The 27569-nt window shown below is 43.0% G+C and overlaps 1 protein-coding gene across 1 annotated transcript; it reads right to left on the reverse strand.

Moving 5' to 3' along the window:
- Window positions 1-254: 254 nt before the first annotated feature.
- LOC136678277 (very-long-chain 3-oxoacyl-CoA reductase-B-like) lies at window positions 255-27561 on the reverse strand. Its single transcript, XM_066656263.1, has 11 exons — window positions 27314-27561; window positions 16930-16976; window positions 16285-16360; window positions 12743-12850; window positions 12288-12352; window positions 10818-10862; window positions 9739-9773; window positions 9083-9164; window positions 4544-4609; window positions 4235-4384; window positions 255-2281 (listed from the first exon to the last, which is right to left on the reverse strand). The coding sequence occupies exons 1-11, from the start codon at window positions 27462-27464 to the stop codon at window positions 2174-2176; spliced, it is 933 nt and encodes a 310-aa protein (XP_066512360.1). The 5' UTR covers window positions 27465-27561; the 3' UTR covers window positions 255-2173.
- Window positions 27562-27569: the final 8 nt, after the last annotated feature.

Genomic DNA, 27569 nt, shown 5'->3' on the forward strand with positions numbered 1-27569 from the left:
CTGAAATGCCTGATTCAGCTCATGATGGACTTGTTAATTAGTGAAGGAGTTGAATCAGGGAAAATACTAAATCTTTGACTGCCATGAGCAGTTTTGGATGTGATATCTGGCAGCCCATGCTGTCCCATCTGCTTTCCTCTCTGACACAGATCTGCCCCTCTGCTCTCTCCCCCTTTCTCTCTCCTGCAGTAAGCCAGGCTCGCTCGTCCTCCGTGAGCTCTTTGCTGACGTGTGTTCCCTTGTGTTGTCTTTCAGTTCTGATCTCTGTTGTAAAGAAAACAAGGCTCGCATCAGGCAACAGCTATGAGAAAGCATTCCATTTATTGTTGCAAGCAGAGTAAGTTTGAAATTCACAAGACAGACATTGGATCACAGTTCATTTCATCCTGTGCCTGCTGAAGTGCTGCTGTTGTTCTCACTGTTTTAAACAAAAGGCCTGATCCAATCCGGTACACTGGAAACACAAAAGAGGCTGACAATAAATGCAGTTTTGTTCCAGTCCAGCACCACCTGTTTGACAAAGCATCGATTCAGGGGTGTTCTCACAAGCAAGAGAGAGGGAATGTATGTATCAACTGTGCTATTACTCCAAACCTACTCACAGTATTTATCAAGAGTACCACCATCAGATTCAGTTATAAAGTTATAATCACACACAATTAGTGCAATGCAAATCTGCCCAATATAAACCTCATATAAATGTCCATTAAACAGTTCAGACACATTTTTGCAAGAAGCCAGTAAGACCTGTGGTTCATGCTAACCATAGTTCATAACTGCTATGAATCTAAGGAGGGAATGTAGACTAAAGTCACTGAAATGAAAGAGGTTTCTTCAAAGGACCACTGATATTTGGGCAAAAAGGAATAAACGCTTTGATCCATCTACTTACCCATCTACCTAGAGCATTTATAGAGAAAAAAATATACAAAAATCAATGAAAAACAACATGAAAGATAGGTTTGACTTGTGCGCTGCACTGTAAAATAGAACACCACCATTTAATAAATTTTGAGTCAAAACAGCCACTAAATTTGAGCAATTTTACTTTTTTTTAAATCAGGAGATATTTTTTGAACAGACCATATATTGATCTTTATTTAAGACATAATCAGCTCCACTCTTGCCACAGATCTGGGGGGGAATAATGAGTCTGAAAGTATGTGGCGCTGTCTATAAGCCCTTACTGAGAAATGGAACGAGACCAAAATAAAATATATATATGTATAAAAAACATCAAATAATTCCAGAAATGATGGACTGATCACCCCAGAGGGCAGAGCTAAACATCGCTGAATTGAAGACCATCGTTTGAACAGGAGGGACACATAATAAAGGCAGTTGGTGGGCACTTTTAATACCGTATTTAATTGTTTGTTTTTAACCCTGTTAAATGTGTTTCTGTGACCAATGCCGCAGTTATCAGTAATGGATACGTTAAATGAAATGGACATTAAATGAGCGGTGTAGCCTCAAACTTCTGCATGGTTCTGTACTTTACATTCCATCCATGTCTAGGATATGACACTCATGCAAATAAAACTTGTCAGGGAACCAGTACTAGAATATAAAGGGCAGTTCCCTGGAGGCAATTTAAGCCTGAATCTAGGTCAGTCTTTTTAGACTCAGCACTGCAGAGCACGGGGGATCCAGCTGTACCACACCTAATCCAGTTTATCACTTAATCATCAGGTTGAATCAGGTGTGTTATCCTTATTGAAATCACTTAACATGAAATGCTTCGGCCCCCCAGGATTTGTTTAAAAAAAATAAAAAACTACAAAGAAGCATGGACGATCAAGACTGGCATTATAATTAGACTGTGTCTGCATCTGGAAAATTAAGCACTGCCAACGAGTAAATGTTGTTTTAGAGTGTTACAGGCCCACCAGCCTCCTTTAATACTCTTCCCTCAGAAAGGTTGGTTAGAAATGTAGGAACAAATGCAGCAGATGTTGATTGTGTTAGCAACAATACTGAAAAAAGTGATGGTGCCTTATGTCAGGCTGCGGTAAATTCAAGCTATCAACAAATGAGCGGTCCCATCAGGAGCAGGGTAGTGGGGCTGCTCTTTGTGCAGAACGCTGAAAGGAGAAAAAGTTTAATGCGATCTGAGGTTGGTCTCAAATTCCTTTCCTCTCTTTCGTCCATCCATCCTTCTCTTCCCCTTTTATTAGCCCTGCTTCTGTTTCTTCAGGTAGCGCGTTCGCTGAGACAGGCCCATGTTCATCATGATCTTGCTGAGGAGTCTTGAAGGGAGCAAGGCAGTGGTCACCCAACCCTACAGCAATCACAATCACAGTGCAGTGTGACCAGCTTGATAGGTTGATTTGATTACAGAATTTAAGATTAATACATCATGTGTAAATTCCTGCTTGTGTGGGTTTCCTCTTTTCCACAGATGAATTATTGTGAATTACTGTGAAGGAAATCTGTGTAATTTAAAATATGACCAACTACACCACTTTTTTTTCCCAACATTAACATGTTATTATCATAATCTTATCATTCATTCATTATCTGTAAGCGCTTATTCAATTCAGGGTCGCGGTGGGTCCAGAGCCTACATGGAATCATTGGGCACAAGGCGGGAATACACCCTGGAGGGGGCGGCAGTCCTTCACAGGGTGGGTGGGTGGGTTTTGATGCATCTATCTATCCATCTATCTCACTCCCTCCCTCCCTCGGCCACTTTTGAGTCGCCAATCCACCTACCAACGTGTGTTTTTGGACTGTGGGAGGACACCAGAGCACCCGGAGTAAACCAAGCAGACACAGGGAGAACACACCACACTCCTCACAGACAGTCACCCAGAGGAAACCCACACTGTCTGTGAGGAGTGTGGTGTGTTCTCCCTGTGTCTGTCACCCGGTGGAAACCTACGCAGACACAGGGAGAACACACCACACTCCTCACAGACAGTCACCCGGAGGAAACCCACGCAGACACAGGGAGAACACACCACACTCCTCACAGACAGTCACCCAGAGGAAACCCACACTGTCTGTGAGGAGTGTGGTGTGTTCTCCCTGTGTCTGTGTGGGTTTCCTCTGGGTGACTGTCTGTGAGGAGTGTGGTGTGTTCTCCCTGTGTCTGTCACCCGGTGGAAACCTACGCAGACACAGGGAGAACACACCACACTCCTCACAGACAATGTGGGTTTCCTCTGGGTGACTGTCTGTGAGGAGTGTGGTGTGTTCTCCGTGTCTGTCACCCGGTGGAAACCTACGCAGACACAGGGAGAACACACCACACTCCTCACAGACAGTCACCCGGAGGAAACCCACGCAGACACAGGGAGAACACACCACACTCCTCACAGACAGTCACCCGGAGGAAACCCATGCAGACACAGGGAGAATACACCACACTCCTCACAGACAGTCACCCGGAGGAAACCTACGCAGACACAGGGAGAACACACCACACTCCTCACAGACAGTCACCCGCAGGAAACCCACCCAGACACAGGAAGAACACACCACACTCCTCACAGACAGTCACCCGCAGGAAACCCACCCAGACACAGGGAGAACACACCACACTCCTCACAGACAGTCACCCGGAGGAAACCCACCCAGACACAGGGAGAACACACCACACTCCTCACAGACAGTCACCCGGAGCGGGAATCGAACCCACAACCTCCAGGCCCCTGGAGCTGTGTGACTGCGACACTCCCTGCTGCTAATTTTATCACCTTATTGCTAAAACTTCATTGCCACTTTTTCAAAATGTTTCAGCAGAGCCATTTAAGCTTTGACACACTCAAAACATCTTAGTGATGTTGGACTACACAAAAACCTTGACACACTAGAACATCCAGTGAATACTCGTCTGGAACAGTGATTCTACATCATGATTTATTTTCATATCACAGCTTTCTGTAACCTCAGCTGTAAGAAGTCCAATGTCACTACTTCATTTAACAAAAGACATTGTGCAAGCCTATTCTATTCAGAGACTGTACAAACATTCCATCCACTGAAACCCAATTATTACAAAGTGGACTCAAAAGAGGGCAAGAGCTAAAATCCTGAAATGAAAAACAGAAGCTAATAATCCACTTTAATCCACTAACATTAGAAGCTAAGTCTATTGATCGATACGCCCCAGATTTGAGCACAGCCTGTCAATACTGGAAACAACACAGGCAGTCGCTTAGATGACTAGCGTTTACTTATACTTCTGTGAACGCTGCGGTGGACGTTTAATGAACACTAAAGTCCTCACCATGATGGCGTGCGGCAGGTAGCCATTGGTCTGGCTCTGGAGTCCGACAGTGTTCAGCTGGGCAGCCACATAGCGCTCAGGAGTGGGAATGTCCAGAGAGGCTTTCTTGATTTTACTCAGCTTGGTTGTCACGTAAAAAGGCAGCACACTCTTTAAAAAAATAAGATTTCATCGTAAACAGTGCAGTGAAAGAAATCCAGATTTTCAGCAGCTAACAAACACAGAAGAAACAAACCCTAATCTAACTTCATTTAATCTTTCTTCTTTATATATGTAATTATTTACAATTTCTTTGGATCTTTCTCTTACCTGGATGATGATGCCTTTGTTCCTGTACTCAGCATCAAGTCCACGAGAGAAGTAGTCCACAAAAGCCTGGGGAGAAGTAATCGCATGTGTTTTTTTGGTCACTCAGTACTGCAAAAGCTTTCAGCACAAATAAACTCCTTTTTCAAATACAACAGCTCCCACAATATGTTTACAGATGCCATCGCATCAATGCGTGAACTGCAGATGGAGAGCAGGAAGTGATTTATAAAGAGGGAGCTCTATGAGGCACTTTGTAAAGACTGTGCTTTGTGTCTTTTACAAAAACACAAGGACCTTGTATCAAGTGCCTAATCATTGGAATGAAAATTGTCTTGTGAGGCGCCGCCTGCACTCAGGACTCGACTGAAGGCAGCTTCCTATTCAGAAGCTTCACGTTCCAATATAGTTGTGTTTCTTGTAGAAGAATTGATCACCAGCGCACAGCCAGAGCACCAACACGACTGTGTGAAACGCAATACTCAAGAAGACCCTCCATTACAAACATCACTTTCAAAATGTTGTGCTTTTCTGTTTCTATATTTCTCTCGTGATAAAGTCTAAACTGTCACAGTACAGGCTCCTCGCCCCCATCTCCTCCCTGGATTTCACCTCTTGTCCTCCATCAGGATTCAGATTTAAAAAACAGATTCTCCTGTTCATACAGGGGTTGGACAATGACACTGAAACGCCTGGTTTTAGACGACAATAATTTATTAGTACGGTGTAGGGCCTCCTTTTGCGGCCGATACAGCATCAGTTCGTCTTGGGAATGACATACACAAGTCCTGCACAGTGGTCAGAGGGATTTGAAGCCATTCTTCTTGCAGGATAGTGGCCAGGTCTCTACGTGATGCTGGTGGAGGAAAACGTTTCCTGACTCGCTCCTCCACAACACCCCAAAGTGTCTCAATAATATTTAGATCTGGTGACTGTGCAGGCCATGGGAGATGTTCAACTTCACTTTCATGTTCCTCAAACCAGTCTTTCACCAGTCTTGCTGGGTGTATTGGTGCGTTGTCGTCCTGATACACGGCACCGCCTTCAGGACACAATGTTTGAACCATTGGATGCACATGGTCTTACTGGTGCAATGTGGAATTAATGAAGATTGGCCACCAGGCTGCTCCAATTTAGCCATGAAACCTCCCACACTACAATGACAGGTGTTTCAGTTTCATTGTCTAACCCCTGTATGTCTCAATTATTCAATCGTCTCAGGTTCCATTTACTTCCATTATGGAGAAAAATGACATAGGCCTACAATGTGGTACTAAAATCCCACAAATTAAACTTTTTCAATTCATTTTAAATGGTTAGAAGGGGTTAAAAGACATTTCAGAACTAAACCAAAGCAGTGTATTGTTCCTTGCATCAAGAGGCACTTTGTAAAACAAATCAACCTAGCAGTGAACGAGACTAAAGACCGTGTGACTTGTTGGCTTTAAGAGAAAGAAATGCAAAGGAGTCGTCGTGAAAAGGAAGGAGACTTTCAAAAGATACAGGCAAAAAGAACCAGACCCACTGATGGGAATAAAGCATTCATGAGGTCCAGTCTACTGTGGACCATTTCTCTTTTTCGCTGTTATTCTGTTTCATTCTCCACAGTCGTCAAGACTAACTCCCAGACCACACTCTGTCTTTGCTGCGAGTGAAGTGTGAATATGAGCGAGTGCCAGGGCACCAAGTTCCTTCACAAAAGCAGCGACTGGGACGGCCTCGATGACATCACAGGTTGCGTATGTGTTGCTAAGATACAACATGAAGAGACACGGTGGCTCTCTGTAGTGTTTCACTGCTGCAGATTTGACTGAATCTGAGGCAGAGCCAGTCATCTAGTGTTCAGAGCTGCGTTAAAGGCGGTCTGGATTTGACAGCCTCTTACTGTAGGTTATTGTTCTTGAGACTTCATGGCAGCTATATAGGCCCTTCATGGCATGTGGCATACACACAAATAACATTTACTAAAGCTTATTCCGACAAGTGTCAGCTGTAAAAGGTGCTTTAGATTCCACCAAGATTGTAGGAATTGGATATATTTACAGAACGGAGTTTCCCTTTTTTTAAATTTGTATATTTTGAAATAGTCTTAAGCGAGAAGCATAAACATTACTTTATCAAGACAAGAACATAGCAGCAGAGATTTTAATTGTAGTCTTTGAAACTAACTCTCACCTGTGCACTGTGTTGTGTATTCCCTGCTGTAACATGCTTGATTTAACTCGGAAAGAAAGAGTCTTGTAATTCACCAATAAATTGAGTTAAATTACTTAGAATGCCAAAAACGTTTTACTGCTACAGCTCTGGGCCTGGTTTACTCTTTACTGATTTCAGGGATGTTTCCCTGCCAATCTCCAGCCAACCAGTGAGATGTGCTTTTACCCCCCATTTTTATTCATTCATTTATTGTCTGAAACCGCTTATCCAATTCAAGGTTGCGGTGGGTCCGGAGCCTACCTGGAATCACTGGGCGCAAGGTGGGAACACACCCTGGACGGGGCGCCAGTCCTTCACCGGGCGACACACACTCACACATTCACTCACACCAATGGACACTTTTGAGCTGCCAATTCACCTACCAACATGTGTTTCTGGACTGTGGGAGGAAACCGGAGCACCCGGAGGAAACCCATGCAGACACATGGAGAACACACCACACTCCTCACAAACAGTCACCCGGAGGAAACCCATGCGGACACAGAAAGAACACACCACACTCCTCACAGACAGTCACCCAGAGGAAACCCACGCAGACACAGGGAGAACACACCACACTCCTCACAGACAGTCACCCAGAGGAAACCCACGCAGACACAGGGAGAACACACCACACTTCTCACAGCCAGTCACCCAGAGGAAACCCACGCAGACACAGAGAGAACACACCACACTCCTCACAGACAGTCACCAGGAGGAAGCCCACGCAGACACAGAGAGAACACACCGCACTCCTCACAGACAGTCACCCAGAGGAAACCCACACGGACATGGGTTGAACACACCACACTCCTCACAGACAGTCACCCAGAGCGGGACTCGAACCCACAACCTCCAGGTGCCTGGAGCTGTGTGACTGCGACACTAACTAATTATCATCATCACCATCATTATTATTATTATTATTATTATTATATTTCTTTGTTTAATATATTTCAAACGTTTTCATAATATAAAAAGTTTGATTATACAGTTTAAAATATGGCTGTTTATTATGTCTCTTGCAGCCAAGTTGTATGAACTGAGCTTACATCAGTTTAATTAACGAGAGTTTCAAAAACACAATCTCAAAGGATACAGGGATTTATTATTTTTTTTTCAGTTCCATGACTGATTATTTATGCCTTTCCCTTTTTTCATATTTAATAATGAAGGATACTGTGAAGTGTGCAGCAGTCTGAGAATTCTCCGTAAATAAATGAATGTACATTAACGGTGTTATTATACATGTTATTAATGAACATGCCATCATTGTATTAATTACACCCAAATAGTAAAAGTTGTGCACATTTTTCTTTATTTATTATAAACTATGGGACAATTAATCAAATTCTTTTTCTGATCAACAAAGGAAAGGAAGGTGTGTTTCACGTGGCACAATGAAGGAATGAACAGAGCAGTGTTTTTCAACCCGTGAGCCCGAGCAGGGAAGGTGAGCCAGGAAAATTTCTGACATGCATGGTTTAATTAAATTGTACGATTCCATGGTAAGAAATCTGAAATCTGCTCAAATCACTATCACCCAATATGTATTAGGCATTATACGCTGTGATTTTTAACTTCGGACGGCCTTGGCTCCAATACAGCAGCCCCCTCTTGCAGCAAAGAAATTAATCAACAAAAGGGAGAACGCACAAACTCTTTAAAGACAGACCCAGTGCGAGACCCCTTTTTAAAGCTAAACTATTCATCTTTAATCGGACGTTCACGGTCACTATGAAAAGACTTTCGGTTACTGTGAAATGCAAATGTAGAATTATGATGGCTCTGAATCTCTATTTGGGATGAATGTAAAATAATCTTTCATTTAATTTGGATTATTTCCAAAAGCCCAAACACAAACGAGTGGACGCTTCAGAATAAATCTGAGTGTAATCAGTAGAGAAGTCAGAAGTGATAAAACTAGAAAAAGAGTCGCTAGAGCCGCAGGAAAGGTGTGTCGTGAACATATCTGACCTGCACATTTTTGTGGCTTGAACATAAAATTCAGTGACCTTCCACTGGTTATTTTTTGGTTAACAGCTGCAAAAGAGCACCCAGCCATCGCAAATAGTGCAGTCTCAGTGTTGCCCAGTGTCTCAAGTCTGACTTGCATTAAAAGCAAAGACAGAACGACTTAGAGCAGCTGATTAAGAAGTGTGTGTGTGCTTGTCCTCAGTCCCAGCCAGCCGTACCACATCTATGTTCATCTAAACAAGCCCAGGCCATAGGTTGTTTACATGTGTGTGCCTTGGGATATTTTTTTTCTTTGTTAGAAGTGTGCCATGACTGATAAAAGGTTGGGAACCACTGGAATAGAGAATGGGAGAGACTGGGTACACTTACCTTAGAAGCGGAGTAGAGAGTGAGGAGAGGAACAGGGTACATGCCACTCGCCGAAGAAATGTTCAAGATCAAGCCTTTAGACCTGAAATGAAAGATGGTGCAGAGGTCTCTAAAACACATTTATGCAAAGCACTGACTGTGCACAGTGTAGTGTTTTATTTCATTTGAGTGAATAGGGGAGTTACTAGTGAGTTTCACCAAGTGTTTAAAGGTGACGTTCATAATAATAATGTATGTAAATAAAACACTGAGGATATTTCCTCATTGTTTTCTCTGTCTCCAGTCTGTTTAATGAAAATGAAAAACCGAGTGAATAGAATTGTGTTAAGAATGTGCATTTTCCTCTCTTAGTTTCAGGGATGTGTGTTTTCGATCTGCGCTAATAATAAAGACCAGTGTTAGCAACAGGCTTCCGTAAAGGAGACTAGACTACAGGTCCTTTTAGACAAATTAACCACAGTGTGTCTCTAGTTCTTCAGCGCCCTCTAGTGGCTCAGTGATGAACATGTAGCCAAATAAATAAATAAAACAACATAAATCAACAATCTAATTCATTTCTTGCAGCAAAAAGACTTGCATCACTGTGTGGTGAAAAATATCATTTCCAACATCCGTCCAAAAGCTTAATCATTCCTTCAATGGAGTTAATTACTCACCTCTCCAACATCTTGGGCAGCACCAGACGAGTCATCTACAGTAAACAGGAGGAAGAAAGAAGAAGAGGAGGAGGAGGAGGAGGAGGAGATGTCAAGAATGAGGCATCTATCTTCTGTCTCTTCAGGTTTTGTTTACTTCAAGTACATACATACTGCTGTACACGTGTGAATAACATTAAAATACATACAACATACTCCCAGTAAGGAAAGCGTTAGATTAAACATGCTGCAGTGCTGTGAGGAGATATGTTTCTTTTTATTTTTAGGAATTATGCATATTTCTATGGTGAAAAACATACTACCAGGATGAATATATTTAAATCACTGTTGCGAATGCTTAGGCATCTCCCACAGAATTATTTAAAGGCTTTTTTTTAAACCATGTTCTTATATATCCCTATTTTTTGTTTATGTTTTCTTTTTTAAATACTCAGAACTACTCAAAGAACAACCCATAAACACTGCAGCAGTGCAAAAGATTTAACTCGACTGCAGCTGAATTAGTTCTTGTTTGTGAGGGGTACATGGTGTTCTTTGAACTACGACATGAGTGTTTAGTGGAATGTTTGAACACATTTGCTTTGAGCCTGAAGGTGGCAGCACAGGCTAAAAAAATATAGTCTCTCCAGCTTCAAAGTAGCCTCTGTAAGTTCTTAATGAAAAACTTTTATGCCTGTTTCAATTAGGAAAACTATAGTCACTGTTCAAACAAAAACCATGTATAAATATGAGACAAATAAGAGAAGATATATATATATAGTAATTTTGGAGCATTTCTATTGGTCCAGTTCATCATGAGATTTTCACACCATGTGAAGGACAGCTGCTGTCTTCAAATTAGCAACTATTCAAGAAAATACTGGAGTAACACACTAAATAAACTGTAGCTCTTGAAGTTTGAAATTGTCCCTATTTGTGATATAAAAATAATTCATGTTTCAATCCTTATTTTAATATTGACAGTTCTACTTTGATGACCCTAACTGAAACGATGGAATGTACATATAAAAATCTGCAGCAGGACTGTCCGTCCACTGGGCATCATTACTGAGGTCACTATGAATAGATTTAGTACTGACCTGGCAAACCGAGGTGATGTTGATGTTGAGTATATTGGTGATAAACTGTAAATGAGAACAGTATTTGTCTTCATTTAGGACCAACTGAAGGAACACAACTTCAAGACATTATTAGTACAGTTCAAAACATGAACCGTCTGACTTGTTTTATTAAAGGCTAAGCGCCACTTAATGGACCTCCATGAATATTCCACATTATTTTAGTTACTGACAGATATAAGTATGAATTAAAATGAAAATAGCAGCTTAATTTGCTTTAAAACTGACAATTTTATTAAATTGACGGAAAAACCCGAGCTCGCTACGGAAATTATTGATCGCAACCGTGACGTCACTGGTGGACAACAGCGGAACAACGCCGCGGTAAAACACCGTTATGACTGACTGTTATGACAGTATCTAGCTAAATAACCAACATCATTTATGACAATAGCCTAACAATAAGCTAAACTCAAATTTAGAGGTACCGTTATTCTTGTAAATGTGATCGAAGTCGAACTCGAATTCATCCGACACTATAAACCTCCGTAATGCAGCTACGTAGCCGAGTATAATCTGAGCCACCGAGTTTAGCGAGTCAAGCTAACGTTAACTAACACCAACTAAAACAGGCGAAGTGAGTGTCCTTACCCTGTTTACCTCCATGTTACAGAGGCTCTTGAACACCTTTCGTTGGTGTCCTTACATGCCCATATTGTTGGAAAAGCGCCAGTGAAATGAGCTACAGATAACGGAGTGAGCGGACGGTCCTTTCCAAAGTGCCCGTTTAAAGTGGACAAACTTAGTCCATTTTCTGGATATTTTGGGATCTTTGAGCCATTTGTTCACAGATGTCCCACTGTACATTGAATGATTGCAGCCAAAAACAACACACCTTTTGCTCATTTTGCATTAAATTAAGTGCAGCTTCTAGAGTTGTTGTCCACCATCTACGTCACAGGCAAGACGCCTATTAGAGCAATTGTAAGGCAAAAACTTTTAAGTTTCATGCTGTGTTCCAGCTGGAACTCGGATGTCGGATTTTCACTAGTCCTGAGTTCAAAATCCAAGATGGCTGCCCGTATATCAAGTGTGTAAAAGTAGTAGTATTATACAGTTTTTTTGCAGTAACTATCTATTTATGTCTCATTAAAGCAGTATTACACCCAGTATTGTCCAACCTCTGTATATGAACGTCTTCCTGTGTTGTTTAATGTGAAAAACATTTCATAATGTGTGCCTATCAACTGGTATTGCTAACCATGCTAAGTGGGGACAAGCAGCTTTAGAAGCCTTATGGCAATTTAACATCATATAACTCCCCCTTGTGGAGGAGTTTTTGCCTGCTAAACACGAGTGAGTGAATGAATCACTCTGAATTACTTTATTTACAAATTACATAGAAATCTTAAAATCTGAGGTTTTCCAGTTTAAAGCAAATTTCACACCCAATGAAATATGAGCCATTACAAAAGGAAGGGCACGACTTACCTGATCGAGGTTTGGTATGTTGAGGAAAAACTCAGGGTAAGAGTAGGACATTCCAACATTGTTAACTGTAAATAAAATCCAAAATAACACAGTGAACTCTGCATCCAGACCAAAATAACAAACAAACAAACAAAGAACACAACAAAGACGCTACTCTGTGAATGGACTTCACTGATGTTTGAGTGACATCCAGTAGGGGGCAGCAAACACTAGCACAAAAACAGCATTCATTAAAGAAATCACTCCTACTGTACTCAAAATATCCACTACTTTACAGAAAGAGCAACCAGTTACACAGTCCACACCCAGAACATTTTGTTCCAAAAACCTTAGTGATACAAAGCCAGTACACAAGACACTTTAATAACATCACGACTGCTGAAAGGCTGAAAAAAAACATCGCATATTTGGGCTGGAGACGATGCGTTTTGCAGCGTGATATATATTCACAATACCTAGGATTCCTATTTCAAGGCCAGAAAGTCCGGATTCAATCTTGGAATAGATGTCCACTGACCCAAAGTCTGCAGAAATGGTTTTGGTCTGGACTTTGTACTTGCTCTCTGCAAAAGAGGAGATGAAAATTAATAACAGCTCCAATATAATGAATGAATGAATAAAACATGAAGGTGTTGCAGTGCAAAATAACCAGTTTAATAGAGAGTCCTATTAAAAACCTAATATGGCACAATGGCTGATACATTAGTGACGTCAGAAGGGAGATCAAGAGTCATCGAAGCACAGAGGACAAAGATGCAGTGTCTCTTTCGTGGTGTGCTTTTGTCTCTCTGCATGGACAAACAACTTCTCATGCGAGGAATACCACCGCAAGCAGAATATTTGATATATATTGATATACTGAATGGCAGTGAATGGTACGATTTAAAGTGTGAGTGTAAACATCTTTAGAAAAAGAATAGGAGCAGACACAGGAAGTGGTCAGAGCATGGGGTGACACGCTACATGACGTCGACAGCCCCCCCCCCCAGTTCCACAAACCTAATGAGTGGGGAAATGGGGGCAGAAAACATGCGATTCAGGAATTTTGCCTGAACCCGGTGTTGTCCCTGTGTTTGGTCTTTGAGGTCTCTATAGGATAAAAGAAAGAAAGAAAGAAAACGAGAGAGTGAGAGCTGATGTGAATGAAAGAGGAGTGAGAGAGATTACATTCACAGACACCAGTCTCTGTTCACAGGCTCTCGCCAGTAGACAACGTCCTGCTTCATTGAAAGACAAAGAGAGACGTGCAGGAGCATCTCTCACACAGACACACCACAGAGCCAATTAGATCCGCCGTCCATCGCTACGTCTAGCCCTGTGCCTTCCGCAGGTCAGCATTTTTACATTCACAGATATACAACCATCAGAATAAAATAAAAACCAGGTACAGCACCACAAACGTCTCAAAGAAATAAACAGTTTTCTGCAGACCTAAAAAAAAATCAAGATGTTTGTGCCCATCGTTCCACTGTGACACTCAACACCAGGGTTTTTAAAGGACATAAATATGAAATTATTCATAAAACAGAACTGGAGATGGAAGAATAAATCGGGCTTCAAGAAAACAATAAAAGAAGAAAAGGCACAACAAATTAAACACTAAAAGTGACACACTGAAGCTGCTTGCTTGTCGTATACTCAACGTCTGCTTTGGAACGCAGAAACACAGCTAAATTAAAGATGACTTCTTATTCCATACGCCCTGAAGATAAGTCGTCTAGTATTGCTCTATTATTGTCCACGTCTATCCAGATAACTTCACTCCAAAGCTAGTACTATTTTTATTCCTGTGGAAGCGTCTGAGGAGCGCATGCTTTGACTGCGCTCATCTCAGATCGCATGTAGTACACGTGAGCTGGAGCGAGGAGGTGCCTGGGCAGCCCACACTTAAAGTTCTGTTCAGCCAATCCTTTTCTAGGATCCAGAACCATGCTAGTTTCCACGTTCTGGGAGACAGGATAGTATTCCCTTTAATTCCAAACGCAATAATGAGATTTTTATGCATCAAATGCAACACATTTGAGGAAATAGGGCAAAAAATGAGGTGCTGATTTGACCATCTGCCAAATTTTGGGGGTTTGATGCAGACACAAAATGTCCATTTTCTCTTTCATCCTCTCCGTGACATTCCCCAGGATGCACATCCATCTGTAATAAGTCCCTCTCCTTGTTGCAGCTGCAGCAGAAGCCAGGCAACTCAGCTGGCATACAGCCTGCCTTTCAGCACAGTGCTAAAAATAGCCCAGTTCATTAACATCCACACTCATTCAGCAGAGGGAGACACTCGCTGCCTCACACACACACACACGCACCCCCCCCTCACGATTCAGCCTCAAACACACACACACACACACCTAACACAGGAGCAACACAGCAACAACGCATATTTTTACATGTACACACACAATTGAATGCACCAAATCATGCCATCCTCCACAAATCACAAAATCAGCCAATCACAGAGCTAAGAATCCAGGGGGGTTCAAATAAGTCATCCCCAACCCATCACACATTCCTCCAGTCTGCCTACCAGCACTAGCCTTTGTTCTGCTTCTGTTGTGCATCTGTGTTAAGGCTTCAAAGCTTGAAAAGGAAAAGGGGTATCCCCACAGAGGTGGAACCATTCAGTGTTAAACGTGACAGGGTGTTCATTTGGGCTGAGCATTATTTAAAAATGAATCAAAATATATTGTCCTTTACATGCTAACGTGCTCATGGATTTCACTTCCAGATCGCTGTGGGAAACCACATATTTTGTATGCAGCCCAGACAATGTGAAATGATTAAAAACAGAATGGGCCACGTTGGAGCAGCTGCACATGAGCCTAAGGACCCCATGCCCTGTGCAAGTAGGATACAAACAGCTCCAGAGAACTGCTTTCACTGGGGTTGGAGCTGTAGGGTGATAGAGTGGTGTTTGTGATTTAGTTGTGATTTAGACATGATATTCATTCATTCATTCATTCATCTGTAAGCGCTTATCCAGTTCAGGATCGCGGTGGGTCCAGAGCCTACCTGGAATCATTGGGCGCAAAGTGGGAATACACCCTGAAGGGGGTGCCAGTCCTTCACAGGGCAACACACACGCACACATTCACTCACACCTACGGACACTTTTGAGTCGCCAATTCACCTACAAACGTGTGTTTTTGGACTGTGGGAGGAAACTGGAGCACCCGGAGGAAACCCACGCAGACACAGGGAGAACACACCACACTCCTCACAGACAGTCACCCGGAGGAAACCCACGCAGACACAGGGAGAACACACCACACTCCTCACAGACAGTCACCCGGAGGAAACCCACGCAGACACTGGGAGAACACACCACACTCCTCACAGACAGTCACCCGGAGGAAACCCACGCAGACACTGGGAGAACACACCACACTCCTCACAGACAGTCACCCGGAGGAAACCCACGCAGACACTGGGAGAACACACCACACTCCTCACAGACAGTCACCCGGAGGAAACCCACGCAGACACTGGGAGAACACACCACACTCCTCACAGACAGTCACCCGGAGGAAACCCACGTAGACACAGGGAGAACACACCACACTCCTCACAGACAGTCACCCGGAGGAAACCCATGCAGACACAGGGAGAACACACCACACTCCTCACAGACAGTCACCCGGAGGAAACCCACGCGGACACAGGGAGAACACACCACACATTTCACAGTTACCCAGAGGAAACCCACGGGGACATGGGGAGAACAGGACATGACATCACATCACCAATGTTATTGTAAGTGAACGCAACCAAATCCAGAAAAATTGTAATGTTTCAAAACATAGCATAAAGTCCTCCCAGAAAAGCAGAGGCCATAACTACAGCACTTCTACTGTACAACTACATAAACACAAACATCTTAACAGTCTGAGTTCAGGAGGAGTATTACGTTATTAATCAGACAGTTAAAAAGACAGGACGGGTGAGTGAAATGGCCATGAATTAGAGTGAAGGACTCGGGTATAAAGACACGTACCGATGGCTTTGGCTACTTCATCCAGCTTCTCCTGAGTACGACTGATGAGGACGATGGAAAACCCTCTGTGAGCGAGCTGAGGAAAACCAAACACACAAACACAAGAGGAAATAGAACACAGCTTCTATAGGAAAGGAACATTTTTATACACATTCACTGATTATTGCTGAAATAAAACTTTTTTTTCCCATGAAATAAAATATAAACTGCACTACAATGAGTGGAATCAGCAAAACATCAAAAGTTCATTTGACCTCCGTATTCAAGCCCCAGCACACGACTTAACATCATTATTTACAGAAGCCCATCAAAGATTTTAATGTTGCTTTTGAAGAATCAGGTCATCAGAAGAATCATTTCAGCGAAACCCTAATGATCATGTGCGCTGAAGTGGATCTATCCAGTGCTTTATGAAGAGGTTATTAAAATCTAAAAATATTCTTGGAACTACTCTGAGCCTAAAAGTTTTCAGAAGATGGAGCTTGGTCTGATGAGCTGTTGACGGCCTGCTGGAGAGGTTTGCTGTTGACTCTGGAGTCCTCCCCTGATCTGTTTCTAAGACTTTGCCACTGATGACTCATTGTGATTTCTGTGGAAAAAAAAAAAAAAAAAAAAAAAAAAGGAATAAGACCCCTGGAATCTTACCTCCTCCGCGTAGGCTTTCCCGATTCCATCAGTGGCCCCAGTCACAACTGTAGGGGGGAAGGTAAAGGTAAATGTTAGTGAAGGGAAACAAAGCATTAACTTACAGCAGCACACCAGAGGAATCACAATGGAAGACTAATACATCCATCCAACTTGAAGCTAACGCAGATCGGGTGTGGTGTAAATTAAGACAAGAACAGTGCTTAATAAATTACAACCAAATAGTAACACACTCACAGAGCATATATGGGATAACTTTGAAGTAGAATGAATGAATATGAAATAATCACGTCCCCAAATATATAAATAAATAAATAAATAAATATTTTTAAAAGGGCGGCACTGTAGCGCAGCAGGTAGATGTCGCAGTCACACAGCTCCAGGGGCTTGGAGGTTGTGGGTTCGATTCCTGCTTCGGGTGACTGTCTGTGAGGTGTGTGGTGTGTTCTCCCTGTGTCTGTGTGGGTTTCCTCCGGGTGACTGTCTGTGAGGAGTGTGGTGTGTTCTCCCTGTGTCTGCGTGGGTTTCCTCCGGGTGACTGTCTGTGAGGAGTTGGTGTGTTCTCCCTGTGTCTGTGTGGGTTTCCTCCGGGTGACTGTCTGTGAGGAGTTGGTGTGTTCTCCCTGTGTCTGTGTGGGTTTCCTCCGGGTGACTGTCTGTGAGGAGTGTGGTGTGTTCTCCTTGTGTCTGCGTGGGTTTCCACCGGGTGACTGTCTGTGAGGAGTTTGGTGTGTTCTCCCCGTGTCTGCGTGGGTTTCCTCTGGGTGCTCCGGTTTCCCACAGTCCAAAAACGCACGTTGGTAGGTGGAATGGCGACTCAAAAAGTGTCCGTATGTGTGTGTGTGTGTGTGTGTCTGTGTTGCCCTGTGAAGGACTGGCGCCACCTCCAGGGTGTATCCCCGCCTTGCGCCCAATGATTGCAGGTAGGCTCTGGACCCACCGCGACCCTGAACTGGATAAGGGTTACAGATAATGAATGAATGAATGAATGAATATTTTTAAAAAGTCAAAATGGACATTGACAGAATATCTAAGTGGAAATCTGGATTTCTGCCTCCGTAGGTGACCAATCAGGTCATTTATAAACGTCTTTTTATTTCTATTGGAAAACGTTCACAACAGTTTGGATGTGAAGAGACACAATGCCCATTTTAGAGGAAAGTGTGAATGGTCTTCAAAGCAGAAGGTTCTCACCCTGCGCATGTCACTCACTAGTACACTCAGACACACACACACACACACCTCATTGCTCACTTGCAGTTCAACAGAGAAGAAGAACCTTTCACACAGGGAGCCAACAGTAATGTAACCCTTCTGATGAATGAACTGTATTATTTGACTAAATGTATAGATTCATTAACACCACAAAGGCATTTTACAGGATATGCATTGTTAGCAAGTTCAGGTGGAGGTGAATGAGTTCACCGAGACACGATGTGGCTATTTTAAGCCATTTGGTCCCACAACCACCTCTCTTCATAAAATCAACCGGGAGGTAGGAAGCCTGAACCCGGCCACATCATGTTTACAGAGCGAGAAAACACCACAATTCACAACCAGAACCAAGCAGGCATTGGGGCACCGACTTCACAGCTAACACCCTTGACCTTGGCATCGCTCAAGTTGCAGGAGGCAGTACTGATTAAAGATTTACCTCAGCAAACAGACAGACAGAGAGAGACAGAGAGAGAGAGACAGAGAGAGAGAGAGAGAGAGAGATACAAAAGAAAAAAGGGGGAATCAAAAAGGAGAAAAGAAACAGGTTTATCAGGGGAGGGAGAGAGAGAGAGAGAAAGAGAGAGGGAGGGAGGATGACGAACAATAAGACAGCATGAGGGCGGGGCGAGTGAGGACTGATCCTGGGGCCAGCTAAAAATAGAAAGGAAGAGTGAAAGGCAAGCAGTGAGAGAAGAGTATAGTTGGGGGGAGGGAGGGGGGGTGAGAGGGGCGACACACAGTTAGAGGCGAAGGAGACATTTCTTGCAGTTATTTTTAAGCATTAACAATACTTTACTCTAGAAGAGACCACAATAAATAACACTCAGTGGGTGAAAGCCTCAACGGAAGAAAAGCTAGTATCAGAGGACACAACGTAGCCATGAATACGGCTAAAGCAAGTCCAGCGCTAAACGTCCATGAGCGTCACTCTGTTAACTGACAGACTGCTGCAGAATGAAATGGCTTGAGTGCATCTCTCATGCATGCATGTGTGTGTGTGTGTGTGAGAGAGAGCGAGAGGTTTATTTTACTCAGGGTTCCAGGCCTGCCCTGCAAGCCTCCGCCTTTCCATTGAGAGGATGCGGAGAGTCATCATTCACATCAGTGCGGAATCTGCAGAGGGGGGAAAGAGGGTGGTGTGTCTGGCTTTGAACCATTTTATGAACTCGCTGAGCTAAATTTAGAAGGGCATTCCACACTGCCATAAGAACTGGGTGTTACAGCTGCCTGGGAGAAGGATCGTTTTTGGGAAGGTTTGAAATATATATCGTTCCAATAATTACGATTGTTTTGATTACATTTTATTGATTAATATATAATAGAAAAGTATTTCACACCGATTCCACACCTTTTTTTTTTTTTACAGCACTGTACTTACAATCAATGGGCAGGGAGAATGGAGGGGGTTTGGGCGGCTTCCTGCCCTCCTCCAAAGGTTACATAGTGCTGTTTCTGCAGTGCTGAGCCCAGAGTAGCAAGGACAAAAGGTGCTGTTCTGCCTATTACAGGTCAGTGAAGCATCACAATGATGTTGACACTAATTTAAGGTAAATATAATACAGTTTTCTTTAAACTTCCAGTAAATACAGCATTCTTCCACTGTGCCAGCACAACTCTCCATACGGGGTCTGAAAGGATGTGGAGCTGCTGAGTTGGTAGAAATAGACCGAAAAGGACATTTATAGACCATAAAAGAGGCTAGTCATATTCTCAGCACAGGAGACTGGCCTCCACAGAGCTCAGATTTCACTGAATGTGAGCATTTTGACTGAAATTAAACACATGAAGGAAGCTGTCAGACTTGTGCGCACTACTCTGTGTGTGTGTGTGTGTGTGTTTACAAGCTGAAATAGAATGAAGAACCTCAGGTGGATACAAACACCATCACCTCCTCCTCTTTCGAAACTTCACTGTACAGAATGAAAAGCAGGAATGTGGTCGACTGAAATCTGATCTTATGCGAGTGAGGACGCCCCCTCGCAGCACAAGCCGCTGCTGCTGCAAAATATTCCGATGCTAAAAAAAGAACTAGAGATTAAAAATACCAGGGAGCACTGCAGCCTCGTCTGGAACAGCTGCAGCGTTTGAATAATAACGAGTCTCTGCTTTCCCCCGACATCACACCGAACCAAAAATGCAGCCGCGCAGCGATGCAGCCGGGGCAAACACATCGTGCCGCTGCGCAGACAGGCCAAACACAAAGACACGAAGGCCTTGGCCTTGCCTCCATCCCCATGGTGTCCCTGGCTTTATGTATCACCTCTGGAGTGTAGAGATGGAGCATTACCACCTTAAGTTCATTACCACAGACTCTATATAACTCTGACGAGCAGAAAAGCTTCAGAAGACACTGGTCAGTTGTTGTGGGATTAATCACAACAGACGTTATAAAATATTGAGGTAGTGAAACATTTTACCACATACACACCCTTACGTCTATATCCAACTATCAGCCAACACTAAGAACATTTTTAAATATTCATTAATACTCTCTACACAGGTAAAGTGTGTGTAATTCACGTTATAAAGATGTGAAGCTGCTTTGTGGCATTAGTTGCTAAAAGTGCATTACAAATAAATCTGATTTGACAAAGATTGCTTTTATGTTTTATTGCCATTTTGATTACTCCACGGGCGGCACGGTGGCGCAGCAGGTAGTGTCGCAGTCACACAGCTCCAGGAACCTGGAGGTTGTGGGTTCAATTCCCGCTCCGGGTGACTGTCTGTGAGGAGTTGTTGTGTTCTCCCTGTGTCTGCGTGGGTTTCCTCCGGGTGACTGTCTTTGAGGAGTTGTTGTGTTCTCCCTGTGTCTGCGTGGGTTTCCTCCGGGTGACTGTCTGTGAGGAGTGTGGTGTGTTCTCCCTGTGTCTGCGTGGGTTTCCTCCGGGTGACTGTCTGTGGAGTGTGGTGTGTTCTCCCTGTGTCTGCGTGGGTTTCCTCCGGGTGCTCCGGCTTCCTCCCACAGTCCAAAAACACACGTTGGTAGGTGGATTGGCGACTCAAAAGTGTCCGTAAGTGTGAGTGTGTGTGTGTGTGTGTCTGTGTTGCCCTGTGAAGGATTGGCGGGTGTATTCCCGCCTTGCGCCCAATGATTCCAGGTAGGCTCTGGACCCACCGCGACCCTGAACTGGATAAGCGCTTACAGATAATGAATGAATGAATGATTACTCCACGATTTTAGACTGAATTGCCAACTAAAGACGATCAGTATTTGATCAAAAAGAAATCTGCATTGCTACCAAAAAACAAGCAGAACACTGCAGATGAGTGAATCTATTCTAGTCTCCACATTGTGTTAACGGAGCACTATTCTATTCTGTGCGGATGCCTGCCAAGCCCGTTCCGTAAAAGCAGGGCTGTGACAAATATAGCCTTATTGCTTTAAAAAAAAAAAAAAAACACTCTTTACATGCGGTGTCCACGTGGGCTGTTTCCTGCTCTGACACTATGACTCCTCCCATCACAAACTCTGAAAACTTTTAAGAGACAGAGACACAGAGAGAGAGAAAGAGAGAGAGAGAGACATCCCTGGCTGCCCTTGGACGTTCCCTTGTATGCAGCATTATGTAACCACACATCCCTCCGTCCGCAGAGCGGGATCCTCACTCTTCATTGGATGCTGCAGCAGAGACTTCAAAGGGTCCCCTGGGCCCCCACTCCCAGTAACACGCTTCTTTAAATAGCATGGGATGCCACGTGCCTCTCTCAATGGCTTTATTTGCCTCACATCAGCAGCACTGTTCTAAAGGAGGGTTTTAAAATTGGCTGCTCTAAAAATAGCAGGAGATGCATTCGGTTTTCCCTGAGGCGAGATATTTTCAGAAAGGGGGGGAAGAACTATGTGAATGTCTTTGCCGCTCAAGTGTGCAGTACAGTAGCATAACATCAATTCATAAATATCTATTAATGAAGCATTCATAAGAATTCAAATCAGACGGAGGGAAACTAAGATCAATACACAGAAAATAAAGGTGAAAGAAGGCACAATGAAAGACGATGCAGGGTTTATCCAAAAGTATATGCGTCTGTCGTGTTTTTAACATTTGAATTCAGATTGTGTTGAAGTAATGTCAAGTCTGGTATAAGTCTGCACCACCACGGAAACACAGAAATAGTCCATAGTACCAATGCATTTTGCTTTACTGAGGCTAAAGTAAACAGAGCAGGTTAATTTATTGTAAACAGTGCAGATAAAAACGCCTCACAAGTGAATCTAAGCCGTAGATGAACAGACATGAATTTTGTGTACTAATTATATATCAATACACACACAAAATGTGACATTAAGACATTTTATAATTTCTGATTTGAGGTTTAATAACCCCTTATAGTGCAGAACTAGCGAAGATTATACATGCATTTATTTCATCTCGTATTGATTACTGTAATGGTCTTTTCTATTCACTTAGTTCGTCTGCTCGTGACCGATTGCAGTCGGTTCAGAATGCGGCAGCAAGATTACTTACTAAATCAAACAGACGATCTCACGTTACCTCTCTGTTAATATCTTTACACTGGCTTCTTGTTGGTGTGTTCACCCTGTGTCTGCGTGGGTTTCCTCCGGGTGACTGTCTGTGAGGAGTGTGGTGTGTTCTCCCTGTGTCCGCGTGGGTTTCCTCCGGGTGACTGTCTGTGAGGAGTGTGGTGTGTTCTCCCTGTGTCCGCGTGGGTTTCCTTCGAGTGACTGTCTGTGAGGAGTGTGGTGTGTTCTCCCTGTGTCCGCGTGGGTTTCCTCTGGGTGCTCCCGTTTCCTCCCACAGTCCAAAAACACACGTTGGGAGGTGGACTGGCGACTTAAAGGTGTCCGTAGGTGTGAGTGTGTGAGTGAATGTGTGTGTTTGTCTATGTTGCCCTGTGAAGGACTGGCGCCCCCTCCAGGGTGTATTCCTGCCTTGCGCCCAATGATTCCAGGTAGGCTCTGGACCCACCGCGACCCTGAATTGGATAAGGGTTACAGATAATGAATGAATGAATGAATGAATGAATGAATGAACTTTATCCATAATATTGCTGTGAAATATAGTGATGTAATATCTTCACAGCATTGATGGTATCACTGCAACTATTCATCCAAAATTATATTAACTTAAATATGAGTAACTGAGTAGCATTAATGCATAATGTATTCTAATGATACAAAATGCAAGAATGAACAGAGACAGAGAGAGAGAGAGAGAGAGAGAGAGAGAGACTACGCCTGTGTGCTGGCAGTGGTAAAAGCGCACATTGTTTTATGAGAGAGAGGAGAGCTAGAGGATAAAGGGACTCTGTTGAATGGGAGGAGATATGCAGAAAAGGCAAAGCTGAGGCACGTGTCTCAGAGGGTGCACATCATGAGAGACGTGAATATACACGAGGACTCTCAGCCAATCGCAAAACCACTCTCTGCCGGCCAATTACAGCCAAAGCCTTCATTCACAAAAGTAGAAAACTAACATTCACACTTTGGGGGGAGAAACTGTCGCGAACGGTAAAAATAGCTGCCGCCTGTTTGTTTGTTTGTCTGAGCGTATGACAACTTCCTCCTCACTGATTCTTTTGTGTTGCTGTGGTCACACTCAAACTTACAGTGGACGGCTGCCAAACCTGGTCAAGTGATCATGTGCTTGAAGACACAGCTTCTGAAATCATAAGCAGATATGAACCAAGGACAATACCCCGGGTGTCAGACAATAAACAGAATATTACAGTCACACAGTAAGAGAGTGATCTACAACAGAATGTAATAACATTATTATTATAGAACATATTACCATTTTTATAAAGTCTTTCAACTGATTCAATTTCATTCCTCTGTTTTTGGGTAACACTTAAAATACAGCAATCCACGGTCTACAAAATGTGAAAAAAAACCAAGATCCCGGGCTTGTAGCTGTGGTGCTGTAGGCTCATTATAACTTGCAGTGAATGACCAAACACGTTTCCTGCCCGTGTTTCTGACCTTGTGGTCACACATCCACTCTGGAGTCATTCACTATGTTGACCACAACTGGGGGGATGGCCGTTGATTCAGGAAAATGTGATGCGATACTCGTGGTTAATATACGTTTTGGGAAGTGACATGCAGTCCTTCCAGCTTCCATTAACTGACTTACAATCTATTATTCTAAATCAGAGGTCACGAATAGGCGGACCGCCATCCAGATCTGTGCATTATGATGTGCACTGCAACACACACAGGGCAGGGCTCCAGACACCGCTGTCCTGCCGTCAGTAAAAATAGCCCAAGGGATATGAAAAAAGCACTTTTGGGACAACAGTGTGTGTGAGGTTAAACCAGAAACTTAAATGAGAAGGGAATGTTTACTGGTTGAAATTCTCATAACGCTGAACATGAATTGTGTTAATGGGTAAAGCCCCGCCCTTCAGCAATAAGAGCCAATCAGATTGCTGGTTATGGAAAAGCAGTAAAATCAACTGCAACTACAAAGTCATTAAAATATGCCATTTTTATTTGTAAATTCTACTTTTATTTCGAGTATTAGTCGTTTATAACTGTTAATAAATCTTGTTGAAATATATTGAAATATAAATTAAAGTGTAATTTGATTTGACATTCAGTTGTTAACTACATAAAACAATGCTATAACTATAAGGCAGTTTAAATGATCATAATGTTCCAGACCTTGGCTTGGGAAAATGTTCTCTAACTTGACCTTAATAAATTTTAATTAATGACCCCTGATCTAAACAATCATAGTGAATGTGTATATGTTTTAACAGTAGTCAGTGGAAAAACAGTTAGTCATGATTTCAGTGATCGTAACGGCATTGCCGAGCCATGACCTGCAGCGTAAGGCAGACTTTTGGACTTCCACCTACCGCTGTTGCTCAACAGTGGTTGGAGGAGGACATAGGGTTATCCTACTAATGACATCACGGCATCTACTTCTAATAAACCCCAACCACACCCAAATCATCGGGTGAAATCATCAGGACATTGTGCAAAGCTAATGTCAACAATTTTTTAAAAAAGTGCTGCTGATCAATTCAGTTCAAGCTTCTAGTCCAATCCAAAGCCTCTTAAATGAGCTCTCAACATGTCCAAGTACTTAATACTCAGCTCATCCCCATGAAGGAAAGGAAGAAGTGCTGTTTTTTAATTTAAACCCCCCTCAACCTTTAATATACACTACATAATTAAATAATAATTTTATTTAAAAAGTCAGTAGAATATTTTGGTATTTAACATGAGTGTTTTTTATACTTTATACATGTAACAGGGCAGGATGACCTACACTGACGAGTTACAGTGAGATAAGTGTGGAAAACACGCTTTTTATCTAATCTCAAATGCCTGAACTCTCATTCCCAAAACTAGTGCACTGTGTTTGTCAAAGTAATACGCATTTTAAATTGTGTTAAACTGTCTTTAACCAATGGATCAAAAGTGGAATCATGGTTTATGTTTTACTCAACAATGGACATCCTGTGAAACTGTGCCCAAGTCTAAATCTGACCTGTGATCCAGATGACCTACTACCTCTTGACCCCATACCTCAAGTTCATTATGCAATTAAAACAAAGCCAACAGGAGGCCTAATAAAGAAGGCATGACGCTAATTCAGTGAGGGCTGGATCATGGTTCTGTCAGCAGCATATGGCCCATAACATAGAAAACTGAATCTTCATAGAGCTGGATAAAGTGTGTGAATCTCACTAAAGCTCCTAAAAACAGCTTATTCGAAATATTGTCACTAAAATAAGAACTGCCTGTTGGACAGGATTCAATCTGTACTGTAAAGTGCAAAGTCGAAGATCTCATGAATGAAGGATGATATATATGGCTTTACACATTCATTCATTCATCTGTAAGCGTGTATCCAGTTCAGGGTCAGGGTGGGTCCAGAGCCTACCTGGAATCATTGGGCGCAAGGCAGGAATACACCCTGGAGGGGGCGCCAGTCCTTCACAGGGCAACACACACACATTAACTCACTACGGACACTTCTGAGTCACCAATTCACCTACCAACATGTGTTTTTGGACTGTGGGAGGAAACAGAAGCACCCGGAGGAAAACCACGCAGACACAGGGAGAACACACCACACTCCTCACAGACAGTCACCCGGAGGAAACCCACACAGACACAGGGAGAACACACCACACTCCTCACAGACAGTCACCCGGAGGAAACCCACGCAGACACAGGGAGAACACACCACACTCCTCACAGACAGTCTCCCGGAGGAAACCCACGCAGACACAGGGTGAACACACCACACTCCTCACAGACAGTCACCCGGAGCAGGAATCGAACCCACAACACTTAAGATATATGAACTAATCTGGATCAAGTTATTAGGACATGTAGCTACATTTTACAAAATGTGAGGTAGAAAAACAATTACAAGTGAATATCATGTCACATGAATACCTTCTGCACTATCATCATGGGACCTTCGAACAAGGCCAGTAACTTTATTAGAAGGTCAAATGAATGTTTCAGAAAATGAGAGGGAGAGAAATCAGTGTGTTTTGCTCATATAATGTCCCAGATTCAGACATTTTGTTGTCTGTTAATATTGCAGTTTTAACTTTAATAAGGGCTTACATTGTTAGTTAAACATCTCATTATTGTTTGCTGAGAATAGGTCCTTAATAACTTTCAAACAGCTATACATTCTTGAACTAACAGTAAGTTGAGTCGGGTTGTTTGAATATCAGATTAACATTTAAGTAAAAGAGGTAAGCACCACAACAATGTGGTTAATGCCACAACAATGTTGTTTACTAGGGACAAACAGATTTTCCTATGAACCCCGGTATTCTGAATTGGGGGTGCGAAAATAATGTACAGCAATAAAGGAAAACTGAAGCTATAAACACAGATAAATAACTTTGTCAGGTATCCCATTCTCATTCAGAACTATAGTATCAGAGATTCTTTATTAAACCTCTGATGTAGAACACCATCTCCATGAGGGGGGGCCCCCCTCTGTGGATAATAAACTGGTTCATTCAGGGATTTCAAAACTATTTTTTATACCAAAATGCTGTTTGGTGGTGAAAATGACCGCTGCTTAAACACAGAAGGAGTGGCTACACTTTTGACGCTAGTCAAAGTTGTGGGACTGTTGCTTGTTGGGTTGTTTCACTAAATGTATCGCGATGCCGATATAAAATCATTTTACTGCCCACCTCCATTGTGTACAAGGGGACTGACCTGCCCATGAGCCGAGAGAAGAGGCGCTGACCAGGGCTCCATTCCCCACCATCCAAACCCTGAGGCCGGAGAGCAGGCAATAAACAGTGCGGACTGTGAGCCATGCCACAGTCACAGCGCCCAGGTAACACAACAGCTGCGATACCTCCATTATAACAACGCTTTAAAACCGATAAAATACACTCTATATCTCTAACAATGTCCCTCTCCCTTCCTCACACAGCCTACACCTCCAACCGTCCACTCACTTCCACGC

The sequence above is a fragment of the Hoplias malabaricus genome, chromosome Y, assembly GCF_029633855.1.
Source record: "Hoplias malabaricus isolate fHopMal1 chromosome Y, fHopMal1.hap1, whole genome shotgun sequence".
NCBI classification, from domain to species: domain Eukaryota; kingdom Metazoa; phylum Chordata; class Actinopteri; order Characiformes; family Erythrinidae; genus Hoplias; species Hoplias malabaricus.